This window comes from Acytostelium subglobosum, assembly GCF_000787575.1.
Source record: "Acytostelium subglobosum LB1 DNA, scaffold: scaffold29, whole genome shotgun sequence".
Taxonomy (NCBI): domain Eukaryota; phylum Evosea; class Eumycetozoa; order Acytosteliales; family Acytosteliaceae; genus Acytostelium; species Acytostelium subglobosum.
The window spans coordinates 348,977-371,028 of record NW_012236504.1 but is presented as its reverse complement, the minus strand read 5'-3'; the positions used below and the strand labels follow the sequence as shown (position 1 = coordinate 371,028).

General features: G+C 40.8%; 10 protein-coding genes across 10 annotated transcripts; 2 read left to right on the top strand and 8 right to left on the bottom strand.

The window, feature by feature from the left end:
* Positions 1–3,089: 3,089 nt before the first annotated feature.
* SAMD00019534_109280 (hypothetical protein) lies at positions 3,090–4,149 on the bottom strand (the record flags this gene model as incomplete). The annotated part of the gene is made up of 3 exons (XM_012893957.1): positions 3,090–3,119; positions 3,178–4,003; positions 4,097–4,149. The coding sequence occupies 3 exons, from the start codon at positions 4,147–4,149 to the stop codon at positions 3,090–3,092; spliced, it is 909 nt and encodes a 302-aa protein (XP_012749411.1).
* Positions 4,150–6,217: 2,068 nt separating this feature from the next.
* On the bottom strand, positions 6,218–6,712 carry SAMD00019534_109270 (hypothetical protein; the record flags this gene model as incomplete). Its single annotated transcript, XM_012893956.1, has 1 exon — positions 6,218–6,712. A coding segment is annotated over one exon (495 nt), but the record flags the coding sequence as incomplete, so codon positions are not given.
* A 376-nt stretch (positions 6,713–7,088) lies between these two features.
* SAMD00019534_109260 (hypothetical protein) lies at positions 7,089–7,562 on the bottom strand (the record flags this gene model as incomplete). Its single annotated transcript, XM_012893955.1, has 1 exon — positions 7,089–7,562. The coding sequence occupies one exon, from the start codon at positions 7,560–7,562 to the stop codon at positions 7,089–7,091; it is 474 nt and encodes a 157-aa protein (XP_012749409.1).
* A 144-nt stretch (positions 7,563–7,706) lies between these two features.
* SAMD00019534_109250 (hypothetical protein) lies at positions 7,707–8,672 on the bottom strand (the record flags this gene model as incomplete). Its single annotated transcript, XM_012893954.1, has 1 exon — positions 7,707–8,672. One exon carries the CDS (start codon positions 8,670–8,672, stop codon positions 7,707–7,709), a length of 966 nt encoding a protein of 321 aa, XP_012749408.1.
* Positions 8,673–8,839: 167 nt separating this feature from the next.
* SAMD00019534_109240 (hypothetical protein) lies at positions 8,840–10,489 on the bottom strand (the record flags this gene model as incomplete). Its single annotated transcript, XM_012893953.1, has 2 exons — positions 8,840–10,240; positions 10,322–10,489. 2 exons carry the CDS (start codon positions 10,487–10,489, stop codon positions 8,840–8,842), a joined length of 1,569 nt encoding a protein of 522 aa, XP_012749407.1.
* A 118-nt stretch (positions 10,490–10,607) lies between these two features.
* SAMD00019534_109230 (hypothetical protein) lies at positions 10,608–11,337 on the bottom strand (the record flags this gene model as incomplete). The annotated part of the gene is made up of 4 exons (XM_012893952.1): positions 10,608–10,723; positions 10,793–11,075; positions 11,137–11,266; positions 11,336–11,337. Coding segments are annotated over 4 exons (531 nt in total), but the record flags the coding sequence as incomplete, so codon positions are not given.
* Positions 11,338–11,830: 493 nt separating this feature from the next.
* On the bottom strand, positions 11,831–13,075 carry SAMD00019534_109220 (hypothetical protein; the record flags this gene model as incomplete). Its single annotated transcript, XM_012893951.1, has 1 exon — positions 11,831–13,075. A coding segment is annotated over one exon (1,245 nt), but the record flags the coding sequence as incomplete, so codon positions are not given.
* A 2,062-nt stretch (positions 13,076–15,137) lies between these two features.
* SAMD00019534_109210 (hypothetical protein) lies at positions 15,138–15,971 on the bottom strand (the record flags this gene model as incomplete). The annotated part of the gene is made up of 1 exon (XM_012893950.1): positions 15,138–15,971. A coding segment is annotated over one exon (834 nt), but the record flags the coding sequence as incomplete, so codon positions are not given.
* Positions 15,972–16,636: 665 nt separating this feature from the next.
* On the top strand, positions 16,637–19,002 carry SAMD00019534_109200 (hypothetical protein; the record flags this gene model as incomplete). The annotated part of the gene is made up of 3 exons (XM_012893949.1): positions 16,637–18,702; positions 18,773–18,914; positions 18,979–19,002. 3 exons carry the CDS (start codon positions 16,637–16,639, stop codon positions 19,000–19,002), a joined length of 2,232 nt encoding a protein of 743 aa, XP_012749403.1.
* Positions 19,003–19,381: 379 nt separating this feature from the next.
* On the top strand, positions 19,382–21,034 carry SAMD00019534_109190 (hypothetical protein; the record flags this gene model as incomplete). Its single annotated transcript, XM_012893948.1, has 1 exon — positions 19,382–21,034. One exon carries the CDS (start codon positions 19,382–19,384, stop codon positions 21,032–21,034), a length of 1,653 nt encoding a protein of 550 aa, XP_012749402.1.
* Positions 21,035–22,052: the final 1,018 nt, after the last annotated feature.

The following is a 22,052-nucleotide window of genomic DNA, read 5'->3' as shown; positions in this document are numbered from 1 at the left end:
TTTTACTAAACTAAGGTCATCACGAGTGATTAGTTCTGTGTTGTCCGATTCTGTATGTCCCTTCTTAAGAAATAGGTTCATATTCCTACTAGATGTGATGGCCTTTCTAATTTTGATTGGGTCTGATTCCCATTGACCATTGACATCAATCATATTGAACATACCAAGTATGTTTGTAATCTCTTTTATAATATTGACAATTGTCTCTTGATTGTGCTCAATCTCATTTGTGATTGGTTGCTTACTTTTATGTTCCTGGACCATTAATATCTCATGTAAGTGTCTAAAATGATCAATCATTTCCGTTTTAACTTGTTCCAACTTCTTTTGAGATTTGCCAAGATTCTTTAGTTGGTCCCATAGCTGATCCAACCTCTTATCGAATGGATTACAGAGCGACTTGTTTGAGATTGATTCCTTTATGATATCAAATTGATCTATATTATGTGATTTATGATCTATAACTGAACATAGAGAACATACTATCTTCATACAATCAATACAAATCAATTCCAACTTTGCAGTTGTTGTGTCTGTAAAATGTTTGCAAACTCCAAGTTGAGATGTTTCCTCTTCTTCTAGTTGTTGTTCTTCCATTTCATTCCCAACAGCAGTCGAGTTTGGTTGGAGCTGTACCACTGCCTTTCTTTTAAATGTTCTTTTCTTTGCCATATATCCAATTAATTACAAAATAGATTATAATAATTCATCTAAGATATACCCTTAAAATTTTTTAATTGATAAAATAACCTAATATCTATATATGGTATTGATTTAAATTTTTATTATTAAGAAACAATCAAATATTTATGTTGGCTCTATTAATTTGAATCAAGGTACCAGACAACAATTGTTGAACTTAAGTTCACCAGTATAGAGTGTTGTCCAGATGTCGTCTAGTTCATTGTATTTAGCAATGTGAGTAGATGTACATAGAATAGGGCCACTTCCAGGTAGATAAAATAATCTATCACCCCAAACAATTGGTCCAGGATTGGAAAGTACAGTCAACCTTGTTTCATCATCCAAATAATCCAACAATGATATTCTTGCAAAGTACTCTGTACTGATAACATATACTCCATCTCCACCATCATAACAGATTGATTGGAATGGTTCCTGTGGAATGTAAATAGAACTGTTGCTGGACTTCCAATTTTTTTGAATGAATAAACAATAATATTGGAGAATAATCTACTCTTACTATCGAATCCTCCAGTGATATAGAGACTTCCATTCCTAAAGAACATGTATGATGATTTGAGATTGGTAAACACAACACCGTGATGGGCATACTTTAGAGTTTCCACATTAAAGTAGTCAACTCTATTCAATAAGTCACCTCCTCTACATCCTCCAAATAGGAATATATGTTTGGTATCATCTGAACAAACTGAGATACCATGTCCACCATCTATTGATGATCCAATTTCCTCTTCATACCATTGACAATCGATTAAAGAAAAACTTGATAGTTTCCTCTCATTACCTTCTCCTCCAAACACATAGATGTTATCTCTGGCATATATTGAGGAGGTTTCAATATCCTTCCTATCCAATCCAGTATAATTATCTTGGTTTCCAAGTATTGTAATCATCTTTGTTGTAAAATTGAATGCCATTGTACAATATTTCCTAAATAGTATTAAATTGTTGGAGAACCGATGTGATGGTTTCCATTGTAGTAAACAATTATCGTTTACTTCCAAAGTGGCTGTTACAGGATTTCTTGATAATGTGAATGTACTATTGAGTTGATATTCATTCGAATCTATCAACTTTGTACATTTGATAAACATATCTACCAAACTGTGATCATCAACATCAACTTTTGGATCATCTACAATCACTTCCTCTTGTTCTTGATATTTGTAAATAGTTTGAATAAATTGATCAATATTGTCACTTGACTTGATTGCATTTACTAGTTCAACTGGGTCAGTCTCCAATTTTCCTTCTGCCTTGACTCTTTGGAATAAGACATGAATATCAATCAACTCCTTTGTGAATTGACTAATTGTCTCCTCTGTATGTTCAATTTCTTGTGAGATTGGAGACTTCTTTCTATGTTCCTCGATCATTATATTCTCGTGCCATTGTCTATAATGATCAATCAATTTATCTCTGGTTGTAGTTTGTAATTGATAAGTAGTTTCCAAACTTTTTAATTTATTCCAGAGTGTAATTAACCTCTCATTAAATTGGTCAGTGAACTTATTTGATTTAATTGAACTCTTTATATTATTTAAATTCTCTAACTTGTGTGACCAATGTAGGTAGGCACAATGTGTACAAATGACATCTTTACAAGTTAAACATACACGATCCATTTTGGTTTCATGTTTACAATTCTCTACTTTCTTAATTTTTAAAGGATGTCTTCTCCTATTATGATATTTCTTTTTGCCCATATTTGGTTTGTTATTATTATTATTATTCTATTGGAGTTTGAGAATGGAATAATACAATGAGTAAATGTTCAATTAAATAATTATTCCTTGAGAATATAGATCTATTAGGTATTGAATTTAATTAATAATAATAAAAATAATAAGATGGGGTTGGTAGATTTATTTCGTGTATTAATAATGATCTTGTCAATCAATCAATGATAGGACACCATACGTAACCATTGATACCTTGATCGTAGAGTGTCTTCCATGTGTTTGTCTCGATTAAATATTGTTTGATGCCACTATTGGAACAATGAATAGGTCCAACTCCAGGGATGTACATTGTAGCTTCGTTCCTTGGAATTGCAGATGAGGGATAGTTGGCCAAGGGTGTAAAGACGAGGCCAGGCAATGTTACTCTGGCAAAGATATTGTTGCCTAAGGCATAGGTTGATCCAATACCATCAAAGCAAAAGCCTGAGAAATATGGTTTTTCAATTAGTGGCAGGAAATTTGATTCTCTTTGGTTGCTGACATTGAATGTTTGAATGGCCTTATAAACGCATCCAACTCTTTCTCCACCTAACATATGAATTGCGCCATTGTGGAAGAAGGACGTAGCTGATTTGATGCAGTGGGTGAGCCCTCCAATATGCCTGAACGTCTTGGTCTCCAAGTCGAAGCAATCAACACGATTCAAATGGCTATCTTGAAAATATCCTCCAACTAGGTATATGTTCTTGTTGCCATCGAAGCATACTGAAATGCTGTGTCCTCCAATCACCGATGGTCCAACAATGGGTAAGTTGTCAAACCACTTGTGCTCTACCAATGAGTATTGTGCATATGTGTCCTCCTTGCCCGCACCTCCAAACACGTAGATGTTATTTCGTGCGTACACCATTGCTCTATCGACCAACTTCCTGTCTATTTGAGGGGTATTACGGATCACATTCGACCATTTGCATTTGGCAGGATCATAGATAGCCAAACCATTTGAGTAGAATCCAAAGATATGATTGGTGAATTTATGTTTCACCATCCATGACGTTGGAGGACCAATCACTTCAATCTCTGTGTGCGACACTCCAGTTAAATTGTCAGTGTATTCACGCTTACTGGTGCTATAAGTGTGACTGGGTTGGTACTTGTTGGTTGACATCAATTGATCACTTTTCAACACCATTGACAAGAGCTGACGATCAGTGTATTCCACGGGTCCTTCACCAGAGTCTCGGTGAATCTTCTTGATAAACTGATTGACTGTCCTGCTTGAAGTGATGGCCTTGATCAACTCAACAGTGTCAATCACCGTATCACCCGTACCATTGGCCTTGTTGAAGAAAGTGTGCACCTCGTCCAAGTTCTTGGCGATAGATGTCATTGCCTCCTCGGTGCGCTCCATCTCACTAGTGATTGGTGCCTTCTTCTTGTGCTCCTCAAGCACAAGTGATTCGTGTAGTTGTCTGTAGTGATCAACTATCTGACCTCTCGCTGCATCATGTATCTTGTACGATGTGGCCAGGCTTTGTAGGTGCTCCCATGACTGCTCCAACCTCTTGTCAAAGGGATCGTCTAACTTCTTCTTTGCAGCAGCGGTAGCCGTCATACTATGTTTTATATTATCGATATGATCGAGATTGTGCATCTTATGTTTGGTCACAGCACAATGAGCAGACCAGTTGTTTACAATCGAAGCATACTATCTCAACCTTTGCTTCATGCTCACACACTTTGTCGCCACCATCATTATCATCCTTTTGTTGTTGCACCTTTCTTTGACCTAACAGTCCTGATCCTTGCCATATATATATATAATTATTACTACTATTATCTCTCAACAATGAAGTGTTTGAAATGAGTGAACATCCCCAATGTGGAGGGGGTGACGAGAATCGCAATAGTTCTCGAAAGTAGATGAATTTGAAGTTCGAGAGAGTGTGTGAGGGGTGGAACAATTCCATCATGTCATCTTTATTAATTGTTTGGTATTAGACACCATGTATAACCTTGTATCTTACCTGAACCAAGTGGTTTCCAAGTGTTCTGTAACTCCATGTATTGAACGAATCGTCCATCATTGTTGGATACAAGTACAGGCCCCAATCCAGGAACATAGAATAATGAATCATTTGGTGATACCAATGTTATAGTTGCCAGATTGATAGTAAACTTCTTGATTGATAATGTTATTTTTGCAAAGAAATCCGATGATATGATATATATATTGTCTGAGCCATCATAACAACAAGCATCAAACATCTTATCCTTTGGAATTTGGTAGAATAGTTCACATCTCTGTGTCTCCAGTTTGAACTTCTTGATTGTTAAATATAGTCTATTTGAAGAGTTGATACCTCCAACTATTATTATTGATTGATCTTTATCATTGTAGAATGTCCATCCTGATTTTAAACAAAAGTCCAATGATCCATAGTGTCTAAACTTCTTGGTCTCCACATTGAAGCAATCAACACGACTGAGTAGATTGCCTTGGTATGATCCACCGATCAGATATATATGTTTATCACCATCGAAACATGCCGATATGCCAACTCCACCAAATACTGATGCCCCTTCAATTGAATGACAGTGTGCGCTACTCATTGTGTTCCAGCACCAGTGTTCATCATTACCAATGTTACTATGTTGATATTGGCTTGTGTTATCCAATCCTCCAAACATGTATATCTGATCATGTGCGTATACTATTGATGTCTTGTCCTCATTCACTTGTCCTCTCCATGGTGAGTTGATTGTGTACAATGTCTTTGCGAATGGTGAGAATGAGCAGAGTGATCCTTCGGCCAATCCAACAAGATGATTATGATAACTATGTGTTGGTATCCATTCCTTCTTTTGATCAACAACATCGATCATCGTTTGAGTGATACATCTATCTGATCCAACATAAGTATAACTATTCTTAACAGTACTGAATGGTCTACTAAGTTGATACTCTTGTGTTGTTGTTTCAACAACCTTAGCACTGCTAAGTAGCATTGACATTATGTCCAATGATGTTGTTGGGGTCGATGTAGCACCATCAACATCATCAACATGGTCGGATGTTTGATGTATTGTCTCTATGAACTGATCGATCGTCTCACTTGAGTTGATATGTTTGATCAACTCATCATGGTCAGTCTCGTAGTGACTATTGACCTTGTCTTTGTTGAATAGAGAATGGATATCAACCATCTCTCGTATGATCTGTGATACCATAAGTTGAGTACGCTCCATCTCTTTGATGATAGGTGACTTCTTCTTATACTCTTCAATCATCAATGATTCATGTACTTGTCTATAGTGATCTGCTATCTCGCCTATTGCCGTCTCTTGAGTCTGATAGGTGTTGGCCAGACTCTGTAATATTGACCATAGTTCATTCAAACGTTTGTTGAAAGGTTCTATTATAAGACGTCTTTTAATAGATAACTCCAACTTATTCTTTATATTGATTACATGTTCTGTATTATGTTGTTTATGTCTTGCTGGTTTACAAGCAATACATATCATCATTTTACAATCGAAACAAATTGTCTCGATCTTTGCTCTGTGTCCACAGGTTTTTGGAACAGGTTTGACATCATTTCCATCATTTGTCTTGGTTGTGATTGTAGTCATTTGTGAGTTAATTGATTGAGTCAAAAATTATTTGTTATTATAGTTGATACATTTCGTCAAATGGTTATTTATTAATATATTTTGGGACTGGAAAATGATTCAAATCTTGGGAATTTTCCATGTTCTCAATCATTTTTTTTGAGTTCCCATTAAGAATGAATGAATGAATGAATAAATGAATGATTGACATATTATTAACGACCATTTGGTATTATACACCTTATGTTATCTTTGAATGATCCGGTGTGTACGGATCTCCATGTGTTCTCCTTCTCGTTGTATTGAAGTATACGGTCATCTAAACAAAGTATTGGTCCAATACCAGGTACATAAAGTAATGTGTTGTCGCTTGTTACTTTGTTCTTGGGCTTGACCAAACTGGTCTCTTTTCGTTCAGTCAATGATACACTTGAGAAGAATTCATGGCCAATTAAGTATATCTTGTCGACACCATCGAAGCAAAGTGAAGTGCAGTATGCATGATCTTCGAGCGTCAACAAGACTCTATTTCTCTGGTTTTTTGGATTATATGAGACGATACATATGTACTGCATATCTTCTTGATCGACTCCACCGAAACTGTAGATGAAACCATTGTGGAAGAATGTCCATGCTGATTTGAAGAATTGTCCGGTCACTCCAATGTGCCTGAATTGTTCTGTCGCCACATTGAAGCAATCGATTCGACCCATTGTGTTCCCATTGTGACTACCTCCCCACAAGTAGATATGTTTGTCACCATCGAAGCAAGCTGAGATGCCATGTCCACCAACAACTGAATTTCCATAGATGTCACTAGTTTCCCATTCTTGAATCAACAGTGAGAATCTAGCATAGGTATTCTTGTGTTCGTTACCTTCACCACCAACACATAGATGCTGTCGCGTGCGTACACAATTGAAGTATTGACACTCTTCCTGTTCATCAAGGCATCATTAAACTTTGTCATGTTCCACTTGACGGCTAAGGTTGGTTTGAAGATATTTGTACCCAGGTCATTGCATGCGAATACTTGATTGGCAAACACATGTCTTGCCCTCCATGCGAATCTAGGATCGATCACTTCAATCAGTTACAATCCTCTCCAGATCTAGCATTTAAGTATGGAATCCTTTTGGTGCTGAAATGATGACTGAGTTGATACTTGCTTGACGACATGTTCTCATTGCACTCCATGAATCTGGCCAACAACGCGTGCTCTGTGCACTTGATCGGCTCGACAACAGTGCTCGGATGTATCGTCCTAATGTACTGATTGGCACTGCTGCTTGACATGACGGCGTTCATCAACGCGTTGTTATCAGGCTCACTATCAGTCACCTTGATTGTGTTGAACAACATGTGAATATCTGTCAACTCCTTTGTTATTCGAATGATGGTGTCTTGGGTACAATCCATCTCTTTGACGATTGGCGACTTCTTTTTATGCTCTTCAATCACCAACGCCTCGTGTAACACTCGATAGTGCTCTGTGACCTGCTCCATTGCCACTGTTTGTGTCTTGTACGTTGCGATAAGACTCTGCAGATGCTCAAAGTACATCCTGTCTCTTATTGAATGCACTACTAAGTCTCCTATCTTGAATTGATTGCTTGATATTATCAATGTGCTCCAAGTTATGTAACTTATGAACGAGTACAACACATAATGAACAGACTAACATCTTGCAATCAACACATATGACCTCTATCCTTCGCCACCAAACACATACACTGTTGATGTCTTGACTCCATTCCTAACCAACTTTGATTTATCTATGTGGTACCTCATAAATTTCCCAGTTGTTGGTCTGAAGAAACAATTGCAATCGTCATTGAATGTGAAGATTTCGTTGGCCATCTGATGTGATGACTTCCATGCAGTCTTTGAATCGATCACATCAATGATTGATCGCATCTGTCCAGTGAATGTATCGGTGTATTGTTGAGTCTTGATGCTGAATGGACGACTGAGTTGATATTGATTGGTGGTCATCTGTTGATTGCACTCCAAGAACTTGGTCAACAATGTGATGTCGGTGTTGATAGCAGCCGCACCACTTTCATCATTGACATGTATCTTCTTGACAAACTGAGCTATGCTCTTGCTTGATGTGGCAGCTCTCATCAACTCTGCAGTGTCTGTCTCACACTCACCGTCGCCAACCTTGTTGAACAATGAGTGAATATCATTGATCTCTTTGGCAATGCGACCGATGGTCTCTTCAGTTCGCTCCATCTCGAGAGTGATATCCTTCTTTTTCATGTGTTCCTCGATCACCAGTGCATCATGCAATCGTTTGTAATGCCCCACGACATCCTTAACAGCATTATCCTGTGTCTTGTACGTTGTCAACAGACTCTGCATATGATCCCATAACTCATTCAATCTCTTGTCAAACGTGTCGTTGACCTTCTTCTTTGTGATTGATTGTTTGATGTTGTCAATGTGATCGAGATTGTGTGGCTTGTGACTGGTGACTGCACAGAGAGAGCATAACATCATCTTGCAATCGATGCATACCACCTTCACCTTTGTGACATGCTCACACTTGTCCAGCGATCCCATCACATCATCATCAGGTGCTTGATAATCATCCCTCTTCTGCTGCTCTTGATCCACCTCCTTCTTCACTGCAGGTGACCTCTGAGTGTGCACTCTCTTCTTTGTCATTCTGCTTAATCTTTGTTTGCCAACAATATTCGTTTACCTCTTTGGAAAGACAAAATGAATTTACTATCGAGTTACTCGTCAATGGTTATGCGGCACGCCACGCCAATTATATCAATCATAGACGTTTATTCATTCTATCCATCCATCCATCCATCTATGTTGATCAATCAAGCATTGGTAATGAGACACATATTTGTGTATCCTTGTGCACTTTGATTAATTGTTTTCCATTTGTTGTCATTGATCAGATATTGAAGGACTCGTTCATTGTTCAACAGTATTGGACCAGTTCCAGGCACATATATCAATATATATGGTTGTGTAGTTGATTTGGAACGGTCTGGAGGTGTTAAATCGATGGCTTTGGTTTTAGGTTGAGATAATGACATGACTAAGAAGGAGTGATCTTTACACATGAGAAAGATATTATCGACACCATCAAAGCAACAGGATTCGACCACTTTGGTAACACCAACACTGAAGATGACCCTAGATGTCAATGATTTAAGGTCAAACATATAACAGCTGTGCAATAATCGGCTATCTTGACCAATTCCACCCAGCGTATAGAGTGCACCGTTGTGGAAGAATGTCCAACCTGACTTTGAACAATCTCTATTGGATCCAATGTGTCTGAATGTGTTGGTCTCAATGTTGAAGCAATCGATGCGATTTAAGTTGATACCTTTGAAACAACCTCCGATCAAGTAGATATGCTTGTCACCATCGAAACACACCGAAATGCCATGTCCACCAACAACTGACGGGCCTGAGATGCTGAGGTTATCGCACCATGTCTTCTCCAACAATGAGTATCGAACATAGCTCCTCTCCTGATCATGGCCCACACCACCAAACACATAGATGTTGTCTCGGGCGTACACTGTTGATGTCTTGACACCGCTCCTAATCAACTTTGATTTGTCCTCATTGAGAGAGTACAATCTCCCAGAAGGAATTCTTGGATCGATGAATTTGTTGCCATTGTCATTGAATGCGAAGATGTGATTGATATATTGATGTGATGACTTCCAAACTGTATTTGAATCGATCACATCAATGATTGATTGCATCTCTCCAGTGAATGTATCTGTGTATTGTTGTGTCTTGATGCTGAATGGACGACTGATTTGAAGTTGATTGGTGGTCATCTGTTCATTGCACTCCAAGAACTTGGCAGTTAATGAGATGTCGGTGTTGTCAGCTGGCTCGCCATCATTTATATGAATCTTCTTGACAAACTGAGCGATTGTCTTGCTTGATGTGGCAGCTCTCATCAACTCTGCAGTGTCTGTCTCACAGTGACCATCGCCAACCTTGTTGAACAATGTATGAATATCATTGATCTCTTTGGCAATGCGACTGATGGTCTCTTCAGTTCGCTCCATCTCGAGAGTGATGTCCTTCTTCTTCATGTGCTCTTCAATCACCAGTGCTTCATGAAGTTGTCTGTAATGCTCCACAATATCCTTGATTGCATTGTCCTGTGTCTTGTACGTTGCCAACAGACTCTTCATGTTGACCCACAACACATCCAATCTCTTGTCAAACGTGTCGTTGAACTTCTTCTATGTGATTGATTGTTTGATCTTGTCAATGTGATCGATATTGTGCAACCTATGACTCTCTACGATGCAGAGTGAACACACCAGCATCTTGCAATCGATGCATATCACCTCAACCTTTGTGACATGTGCACACTTGTTCAGTGAGACCAACTCATCAGTCACTGCGCCACTGTGTTGTTGTTGCTCTTGTGCGTCCTCCTCCTTCTTCAATGCAGATGATCTACGAGTGTACACTCTCTTCTTTGTCATTCTACCTAGTCTTATCTCTTTTGTTTGATCACACACTTTGTTAATGAAACTAACACTCGTTAATTTGAAAGAATGATGGGTTGATTCAACTTATTTATGGGAGTGAACTTCCATGTCACAACTTGGTCAACAAGGTTAATCCATCGGCAATGCCCAGCATGGTGATCAGTACACGCTTGTCATTAACAACCTTTTTGTTGAGTTGGTCAATGGCTTGACCATTGGGCTCAGTCGCTATATCGACATGATGAGGTGGTTAATATAGTTGATCATGATTAAATACAATGAATGATAGACACATACGATTGAGTACTTCAGCGTGGAAGAAGACATTGTCCAATGCAATGATACCACCCTTTCTGATGAGCTTTAGTGAGAGCTCATAGTAGGAATCATAGTTTGTCTTGTCGGCATCGATAAAGATAAAGTCGAATGTTCCCTCCTTGCCTTGATCGATCAACTCCTGGAGAGTCTCAGTGGCCGGCTTAATCCTCAAATCAATCTTATGATCAACTCCAGCCTGCTTCCAGAACCTCTTTGCATGATCCGTATACTCTGTGGACACGTCACAAGCAATCACTAGACCCTATCGTATACAATATGTTGAGTTGATTTGAGTTGATTGATTGATTGAGTTGGTAACTTACCTCATCGGGCATTGCCAATGCAACAGTGAGTGCACTTAATCCAGTGAATACACCAACATCAATGGCAGTCTTTGCATTAATGATCTTAATGAGGAAGGTAAACAGAGAACATTGATCCAGAGCAGACATCCTGGATGTGATAGAGGGATGCCTCTCTGTCAGTCAGTCATCCAAATTTGGATCGATCAATCATACTCACATTCGATTGGATACATTAGTCTTGGTATCTTGATGATCAATGATTATTATTATTGGATATTGGTTAAGTTAAGTTCAATCAAAGGTAGATATAAGATAGGTCACATACATTCAAACAGTTCCTTCTGAACTGGATGCAAGTTGACACTATGTTGTATCATGTATTTATACAACTCTCCCGATACACCTGTCTTGACATCATATACAACTGGTAGGTTTGACATTGTTACACACTTGTAGTAATGTTATATAAGTATAAGTATATGTATAGTATTATGAATGAATCATCTGACTTGTAATGTTTATGCCAAAGTGTAGTAGTCTTTGTGGATATTGGGGTTGAACAAGGCAACACGCCACACTAGTCGACGGTTCATTGGCTTTGTGTTTCCTAAGCTTACCACGCTAGGATACTCGTGATGCGCAACACCAATGAGAGAGAAGAGAAAGAGAGATAGATATTTATGTGTATATATATATATGTATGTACAACTTAATACGATACTATTTCCTTTATTCTCTTTCTTGGCTCTTGGTAACTACTAATGCTGCTGCTGCTGTTTGAACATAGAGTAAAGGCTGATGGACCACCAGGCAGAACACTTGGTGTAGAGCAGAGTACTAATGTTGTTGTACTTATGATTGGACGTTGTTGTTGTTGTTGTTGTTGATGTTGTTGATGTGGTAATTGATTGTATATTACATGTGATGAAGTTGAAGACAGCTGCTGACTATGCAACTGTTGATACTGTTGTTGTTGTTGGTAGACTTGATACTTCCTCTTATTGTTGTTGTTTGGTGAGGTTGGTACTAGTGAAGATGGAGATGATGAGTATTCCTGGGAGTGTCCACCAGTTGGTGTTGACATGCAGGAGTGAAGGAATGGCGATGAAGGCTGAGATGCTGATGAAGATGATGATGTTGAGCCCATCATCGGTGAGCTGAATGAAGATGCCGATGATGATGTGAATGGATTGTAGTTTAAACATGACATTGTAGCGATACATGATGATGACTGTGATGCAGACTGCTGCTGCTGTTGCTGTACTTCTTGTTGCGACCTCAGCTGAGTGGATGATCTATGTATGATATCGATGAACAGCGCCAGGTCCTTCTCGTGCAGGTACACTTGGTAGTCGATCAGTTGGAGGAAGTAGGCCTCGACACGGTTGATATGCGCAATGGGCGTGTTGAAGATCTTGGCAATGTACTTGTTGACACTCATCTTCTCCTCCATCCACATCTTGATCGTTACGATGATGCTGGTTGTGAGCACGTCGAGGAATGTCGTCGAGGCCTGAGTGTTCTTGCGCGAGAACAGGTCGGCGTAGTATATGCAGCCGATGAACAAAGAGTGGTAGAGCGCGTTGTCCTCGGCCAGGCTGTGGCGCTTGCTGTGTTGGCGGTAGAAGAAGTGGATGACCGTGTCCACCATGTCGACCAGTTGTCCAACGTAGCGCTCCACGTCGGACAGTGGCGTGGAGTGTGGCAGCAACACTCCGTGCTGCTGGGGAACGACCACGCGCTGTTGGATACCAAGTCTTGGGAGTGGGGCCAGCTGAGGTGGCACCGTGTTTCTATAAATCCATGTCAGGAATAGACGCGAGGAATAGTCCCGTGTCATTGATGCTTCCAAGTCTGCGTGGTACTTTTGCATCATTATCTTCTTTGGTGAGCCATTCATTGGCTTGGTCCATGTGATGTTGTTGATTGATTGATTGTCCATCATCATCATCATCATGGTAGGTATATATTATATATTATATATTTTATGTTTGGGATACTATTGATTGATTAATTTGGAATGGGTATTAGTCCATGGACTGTGTCTTTATCTCAATGAATGGATGGATGGATGTGGAAGTATGTCGAGTGGAAGGTTGGTAGGTGAGGGAGAGTAATTGTTATGATCAATGAATGGGCATTATATCAATCAATCAAACAATCAATCAATCGATTATATCATATGCTCTGGCTGGCAATGATGATGGATGGATGGATATGATGGGAGGGGGTGGAGGTTGGTGTACAGGATGGAAGCCAACGAGTGGGCATGAATGAATGTGAGGTGGAGGTTGGAGTAGTACGCACCCCTATCAGTAGACACCAGGACCGACCATGAACCAATGCAGGAATGAATGAATGAATGAATGATAGGAGCAGGTGTGAGATTGTGTTGTGGTTGTTGGTACGATATAAGTTATAATAGTGTGTGTGATGTAATGGCGGTCTTGCTTGGATGCGTGATGAATATAACAAGTTGGTTATTGTTGTTGTTACATTCATTCATTTGCGTTGAGTGGAGCTTGTTTGCGGAATGGAATGGGAAACCGATCACACACATAAATGTGAGCAGTTGCGTCAATCAAATTGAATGCGCCGATTCTGACACGATTTGTGTTGTTTTCTTTGTTGTTGATCAGTGATTGGGTGTGGTGTGTGTGTTTGTGCTTCTTTGCGTGTGTGAATGTCGTTGATCAAACACATGGATGCCCTGGGGGTTGATTGATTGGTTGACCAATAGATAGATTGATTGATTGATGTACAACTTGTTTAATCGGCCTTACCTTGATTGTTATTGTTTAACGACAAACGCTCATACAACTAACTAAAGTTGAGAGAGAAGTCCTTGTTTCCTGTAATGTCAAGAGTAACTCAAAGAGTTGGTGAAGTTATATATATTTTGGATGTGGTAATCACAATCAATTCATGTAACTAGTATTGTGAACAGTTTAACAATAAGTGAGAGTATCAGTTAACTATGTATGTTGCAACTATTACTACTTGTAAAGGTGTATATTTATATTTATGAGGTAATGATTGTTTAATAGAGTCAATGTACCAACTTGTAGTGTTTAATGTTTGCCCAGTCCAACAACATCAACAACATTGATAACTACTTACAAACTTGATTAATCGTAGTCGTTGAAGGGCCATGCAAGGATGCCGATTGTGATGATGGAAGGCCTGTTCTTGCCCAACTCCCCCACCAATCTCCAACAACATCATCGATGAACGAATGACATTGTCACAAATTCTCTCCCACCGTCAAGTGTCGTTGAATGAATGCGTTCTCTCTTCCTGGTTGGATAATGTGCTCACTCCCACACACTTGTTGGGTTTGTTTGAGACCAATGCTTTTCAAAGTTTGAACAAGATGGATGAAGGGGGCACGAGTTGGTTCAACTCGAGTGTGTTTGGACTTCCTTCCATGCGCACTTTTAAATTCAATTTGTCATTCGGTCCACGAATACATCAGAATACCCTGATCTGAAATTACCTTGTTGGGCAACAACCAACAATCGATCGAACCCCCAACATCACATCCAAGGTCCATCATCTGCATTTGCAAGTCGTTCGTTAGTTATTTGAATCCATTAATCAACCTATCAATCAATCAATATAACTCAAAGAATTGATGTACAAAACAATGTCAATCAATCAATCAGTCAATCAATTTCGAAGACGATTAAGTTAAGTTATTTATTAGTTGTATTTATACAAAAAAAGACTTTGAATCTAGACTGCCAAAGTATGATCACACTTGTTGGTTAGTGTCCATGTGATCGATGAACCAAATGCAGTGATGTGAATTGATTGTTTGATGGTTGGTTGATTGATTGACATTGTTTTAGTGGTGTCGTAAATGCATATTGCTGAGGCCATTTTGTCGTAGTTGGCCACAAGTGATTAATATGACATGACTGTGATGATTGATAGTGTTGTCATTACCACCAATCATTGTCATGTCAACGCTGTTGTTGATCCTGGAATTGTCGATTATGTTGTGTTGGCCAGTTTCAAAAAAAGTGGTTGGAGTAGGCAGCGCCGCTGGGGATACCGGCTTGCAGGTCCGAGTAGTGAGTGTAAGGGAACATCGAGCCAGCATTGTTGTTGTGATTGGCCACTTGCTGAGCGGCACAGTTGTTCAGATACAGCACAACTGGCATGTGACCATTGTTTTTGGCCTCCAGCAGAGGTGTTGATCCACTGCCATCCATGCTTCTGAGGTCCGCACCAGCATCCACAAGAAGACGACAGCTTTGCTCGTCGCCCAGGGCAGCGGCCAGATGTAACAGGGACTCGCCATCATCATTGGTCAGGTTGGCATTGGCTCCGCACTTTAGCAGGAGATCCAGGACGGGAGCACGCGACTCGCGGATGGCGTAGTGGGCCGGTGAGTCGCCCTCCTCGTCTACGACGTTGATGTGCGCACCAGCGGCGATCAGTGTGCCGGCCATTTCCAGGTTTGGGGCAAGGTGGAGAGGGGTGACCTGGGCCATGGTCTGCAGGTTGGGGTTGGCGCCCTTCAGCAGCAGATACTGAGAGTAGATAAGATTGTTGTTGATTACGGACGAGTGGAGAATGGAGAGACCCTGCTGATTCTGGGCGTTGACGCTGAATCCACATTGATTGATAAGGTTATCGATTGTTTGAAACTCCTTATTATTAAACAGTTGCAATAGTATGTCGGCCATTTGATAGGATTCAATAAACAGTGTTTGTGTTGAAGCTGGAGCTGGAGCTGAAGCTGGAAGTGTTTGTCTTGATTGATCTGTAACATTTGTCTGGACCGACTGGTCCAGAGAAGTATATAGGTTGGTCATGTTAAATGTTGTTGTTGTTGTGTTGCTCATTGTTATAATGTGATATATATTATATATCTGTATGATATTATTATTATAGTTATAGTTAATTAATAATGATGATAAATTCTTAGTAACAATAATGTATACATACTTGTCAATTATCCACTCATATTATGTCAATCCAGACATCTTCCAACCCCCAACTACTCATCACACACACTTTCTGGTGAGAAACTTGTGATTTTGTTAAAAATAGGGGAACAACACCTTGTTGCACAGAAAATTATCAAATTTTCATAGTTTGGTATTGGAGGATCACACGATTTGATTCGCAACTAGTTCCCTGGCAAAAGGAACAAGTTGCGAAAAGCAATGGAGAGTTCAAACTGACTTTGCCTCCAAATTACCCAACCGTCATATAATTAATTTATAAATATATTAAATTATGATATAAATCTTACCTTTACTAAAATATACCAGATTTAGGAAATAATTGTATTACAATAGTATATCTCAAGATCCGATATATTTAATTGAGTTACTCAAAGTTGAAGCAAATGAATGAAGATGAATGAGTGGGTGTTTGTGAGTGTGTCAGATTCACTCGACATTGACATCTACGAATACGAGTCACTCTATCAAATCCAATCAATCCTCCAACATATACACACACATGAGAAAAGATAAACTATTTAGATATATATAGGTTTCCAATGGAGACCAGTAGAGATGATAACAACAACAATAATAATAATACAACGACAGCTACATCCACAGCCACAGGAAGCACGATACCTTCAACAACTACAACAACAACAACAACAACAACTAATACATCATTAACATCATTGTTGAGTGCAACTTTAAGTTATAACAATATCAATAACAATAACAATAATAATAATAGTAGTAGTAGTAGTGGATTCAAAGGACATAGATCAAATTATAGTAATGGAGGCAATAGTAGTAGTAGTTCATTGAGTTACTTTGAATCACCTCTGTTTCAAAGTGGCTTTGGTACCTTTCTAAAGTCTGGAGAGTTCAGCGATCTAACAATACACTCAGAGGGCAAGCAGTACCACCTGCATCGAGTCATCCTAGCCTACTCCTCAAAGTACTTCTCAGAGTTCTTTGACAAGAACAACATCAACAGCAGTAGTATTGACATGACCAATGGACATTATGTCAAACAACATATTATTGAAGGATCAGAACAACAACAACAACAACAACAACAACCGACATTATCATCATCACCATCATTAACATCACCGAGAACTACATACTTTGAAAAGATTGACGACAGCAACTATGAATTGAAAGGATTGTTCATTGAACACTTTGACTCGGTGGTCACTTATCTGTATGAGGGCAGGGTCAACTTGACACCGCTGAACGCGCTGCCATTGCTGTCGCTGTCCAACAACTTCCAGATCAAGGGGCTGAAGAAGTACGCGACCTTCTCACTCACGAGCTCAATCACAAAGGACAATGCATTCGTAATGCTCAACAAGGCCATCCACATCAACTCTGAAGACCTGATCACCAAGTGTATAACAGTGATCTGCAAGCACTTTAATCAACTGATACAGCCACACTACTCTCATCTCTTCCTACAGCAACAGCAACTCCAACAACAGCATCAACACTCTTTGCATCCACATCACCTGCCACCACTACCACCCTCGACAGTATCCACCAACAACAGCAGCAGCGCACTATCTGACGAGTTGGACTCGTCGGCCACCGAGCATCTCGAGTCCAACAACAACTCATCTGAACATCTCAGCACATTGACCGACAGTGGCGACGAGAGCGACGATGAATCATTGTCGTCTACCGTCTCGCAGCCACCAGCTGGAACCAACGCGACTACCACCACAACCTCATCGATACCAATCCTGACGGCGTCGTCTATATCCGCGACAACCAACACATCACACTCAAACTTTGGAAGGTTTGGCTCACCATCGCCGTCCAACTCGTCGTCGTCCATCACAGCGCCATCACTCTCGCACGACAAGTCACTCAACACGACAACCATCCACACGATACCCGAACTGCTATCACTGCCCGTCTCTATCATGATCAGATTGATGCGCCAAAACAATCTGTCCGTCTCCAACGAAGCCGTCGTCTACAAGACCATTGTAAAGTATATACAGGCTAACAAGTCCACGCTCGGCGAGCAGGACATCGACTCGCTGTTTGAATGTGTGCGCTTCCCCCTGTTCAACTACCAGCAGCTCGAGGAGGTGCAGGAGAACACATTGATCCCCAAGTCACTCATCACCGAAGCTCTGATGCTTCGTCTGCGGCTTCACGAGGGACCAAAGGAGGCCAATGGCAACCTGTCAAGCGCGCCGTCCAACTCCAAGTCACCGTCGTCATCATCGACCAACGTCGTGCAGACGGGTACACCCGGCGGTGCCCCGACCAACTCGCCAACGCCCTCACTGCAGGTGACCAATCCATCGACATCGTCATCGTCTTCATCGTCGTCCTCCTCGCTTTCAGTGGCGCAGGAGCCCACTGATGTTGTTGACAATCTGGCGTTGATCAGAAGGACACCGCGTGCGCCGTACGCAATCTCACTGGAGTACAACCCCAAGACTGATGCAGTGGCAGGTGGTGTGTTCTATTACATTGGAACCAATGGACTCAAGGAAGAATGGTCAAACCCAGCCATCAGAGGTCGTGTACGTGTTACATTCTCATCAATCGAAAAGGGCAATGTCACTGATATAGTTGGACGTACACCTACTGAATGTTGGACAATGTAAGTATCCCATTCCGTCATCATTTGGCTTCATACTCATACACATACTGACTTGACTTTGGATGAATAGGGATGTACCTGCATCATGGGTATCGATCAATCTTGGATCAAGTCGTACCATGGTACCTACATTCTATAGTCTTCGCCATGGAGGTAACAGCAAGGCTGATTGTTTGAGGAATTGGACATTGCAAGGATCGATGGACAGCAAGGTAAGTGATGCATCAAGTCCGCACACTCATTCATTCAATTCACTAACATTTGATCAATGTAGAGTTGGACAATTCTCTCAAGGCATAGTAATGATTGTTCATTGAATGGCAATTACAGCACATGGACATGGCCAATTGATAATTGTACACAAGCATACCGACATTTTAGAATCCTACAAACAGGCAGAAACTCGACCAATCACAACTTCCTATCTATATCAGGTATCGAGTTCTATGGTGACCTGTACGAAACCAGAAGAGAGGATTAAATATCTCTCCTACTCCATCATCGTTATTATAATATAATACATTTATAACTATTTATTGTATCATCAACCTTGTTCCCAACATTGATAGGTCAATCGACTTTGAGAAATTGGAAATAAGGGAAGGGCTCCCTCTCTTCGTTTTTTCATTCTTCTTCTTTGGAGCCAAGTCCACACAACAGATACATTGACAAAGAGATAATGGACATTGGTGGACAGTTGGCAAAGAATGTCGTTGTATGGTTCGATTGGGATGAGTGGACAGAGATATACAATGCACTCTACTCAAATGATCAGACCGCTCAAACTGCAGCGATCAAACGAATAGCAGCATGGAAGAGTAGGGGCAAGTTACCAATGGCTGTCGAGGCCACTTCATCATTGGTAGAACTACTCGCGTCGACACCAACAACAAATACCACAACAACATCAGTGTCAGAGAATATGAGAGCATTGGCACTTGGAATGGCAATCAATAGATTGGTGAATGGTGTGATTGAATCACATCAACATAGAGCGCCACAGAATAGAACGATGAATAATAGGTCAATGTTTGCTATTGCTGCTCAGATGAACTTACCAATGCACTTTGTTGACATTAGACATGAGGCTGCACACTCTTCATTGCCTTCAATCCGTGTGTTGTGCACGATTGCACGCACGGCACTTACTTGGCTAGACGATCATTATTGGCAGTCACAACTCACATTGTTCAATGGACAACGTACCAACCTCAAACGCATACTGGACACATACTCCAAACAATTCGATCATACTGTCAATGAGTTGGGCATGGGCTCTGGCACGAACAAGAACTCCACGGCCAAGAATACAAAGATCAAGGATTGGCTCGCCGACAATGTGAGGACGACGGTCGCCACTATCAAAGACCTGATCTCGGCTGGTCAGCTCGAGGGCATCCTTGTGCCAATGCTGGTCGACGACGGATTTCTCGTGCCCAGCGCACAATCATATACTCCTTTGCAAAAGGGCGACTACACCGTGCCATTCCTCATCGACAAGAAGTGGAGGACCCTCCTGAAAGAGCTTCACGAGACCTACCCCCACTTCTTTATCATCTTGTTCTACCTGCTCGTGGACCGAATCACTGGCGCGAACAAGATTGCACTGACGTCCAAGCGATTGCTTGCTGGTTGGCTCATGTTGTTGACGCGCAAGTACAACTTCACCTCACAGACCAAGGAGACACTCAATATGGAGCTGCCCTACCGCTTCATCTTTGAGCGATGCTTGGTGAGTAGCTCACAGATCGCCACGGCTGTACTGGAGACTGTGGCGCCCATGCTCACCAAGAAGGACCAACAATCACTGCGGAGTAAAGGTGGTTCGGCAGCAGTTGACCCAGCTACACAGTACAACATGGCGAGCGAACATGGCAAGTGGAGACCTATCGAATGGTGGACGCCATGTCCAATCGGTGTCGCGCCTATTGTGTCAACCACCAGTGGGTCCAACAAGCTTGACCTGCCCGTCACTCTTGACAGTGGCACGGCGTCGTTGGTCGAGCAAGACACAAACAGTTTAAAGTCAATCAATGAATGTCCAGAGATCAAACAACAATGGATCGACAAGGTGCGCAATATAATCAACAAGTCACAGACATCATCGTCAACAACTGATACTCAGGTTGGAAGCAAGCGTGAGATTGGTGATGGCGATCAATCAATCAAACAAAAGAAGCAAAAGGTTGTTCATGCTCCACCAGTCAACCAACAACAATCAATAATCGATGTTGATGCTCATCCAGGATCATCTTCAACAACAACAACAAAGCGAAACAAGAAGGAGAAGTCAGTTGTTGGAAAGGTAGCCAACCTTGCCTTTTGGAAGTAATGGCTGGCATTGGCAATGAATAAATGAATGATCCAATAACAGTCCATTCCTGCAATTGGATTAAAGACTTGCCATTCAAAGGCATTGCCTGGCATCCAAGTTCAAGTGTCATAGTGACCAAACATATATACATTCAATCACAACTATATATGGATATTTATAATTGTGTTTAAATAATTGATTGATTGTTATAACTCACACCCACTCACTAACACCCACTGATCATGTGATCACACTCTTAGTGCTCGTTTCTTATTCATAAGTGTGTATGTGAGTTTATGTGTTTGATTAACATACATACTACACTCTAGGTCAACCAACAACATTGATCATGTTCATGGTTGAATGTTAAACATATATCAATCCTTAACATTACTATCTTTCAACGACGCACACACACACATTCCACTTCACACCATCTGATCAATCAATCATACACACTCATACACACACATTCCCATCAACCAATAGAGCGACGCTACACGCATGTCCTTTCATATAGATGTCCCTGTCTATTATCACGTGATCTCCAACAGACATACAAACACCCCTTACTAACCATACAAGGTCACAATCACTTCACCACCATGAATTCCAATGTCCATGCCATCTACCAAACAACCACCTCAATCACCAGTGATCGGGCATCACTCTTCACTCTCTGCTTCGGTATTAATAGATTCCTCACTCACTCTCACTCAATCAATCAATGCCCGATGGTCACAACGGCAACAGTAGTAGTGGTAATAGTAGTACAATACAACAAGAATGAATGAATGAATGGAATATACGACAATCGTAATCGTATCGCATCACAATGTTGTTGTTGTTGTTGTTGATGAACATACTGCAGTCCAACCAAACATTATTATCGCCAGACTGATCTAACGTACGCACCGAACAACAACGCCATGTATAACAACATCCATCCACCCTTAACTATACTCAACGCGTCTCGCCAGTGGTGTAGTTTGATCTATTTTAGTTCCTGCTCCATCCATCAATCAATCAATCAATC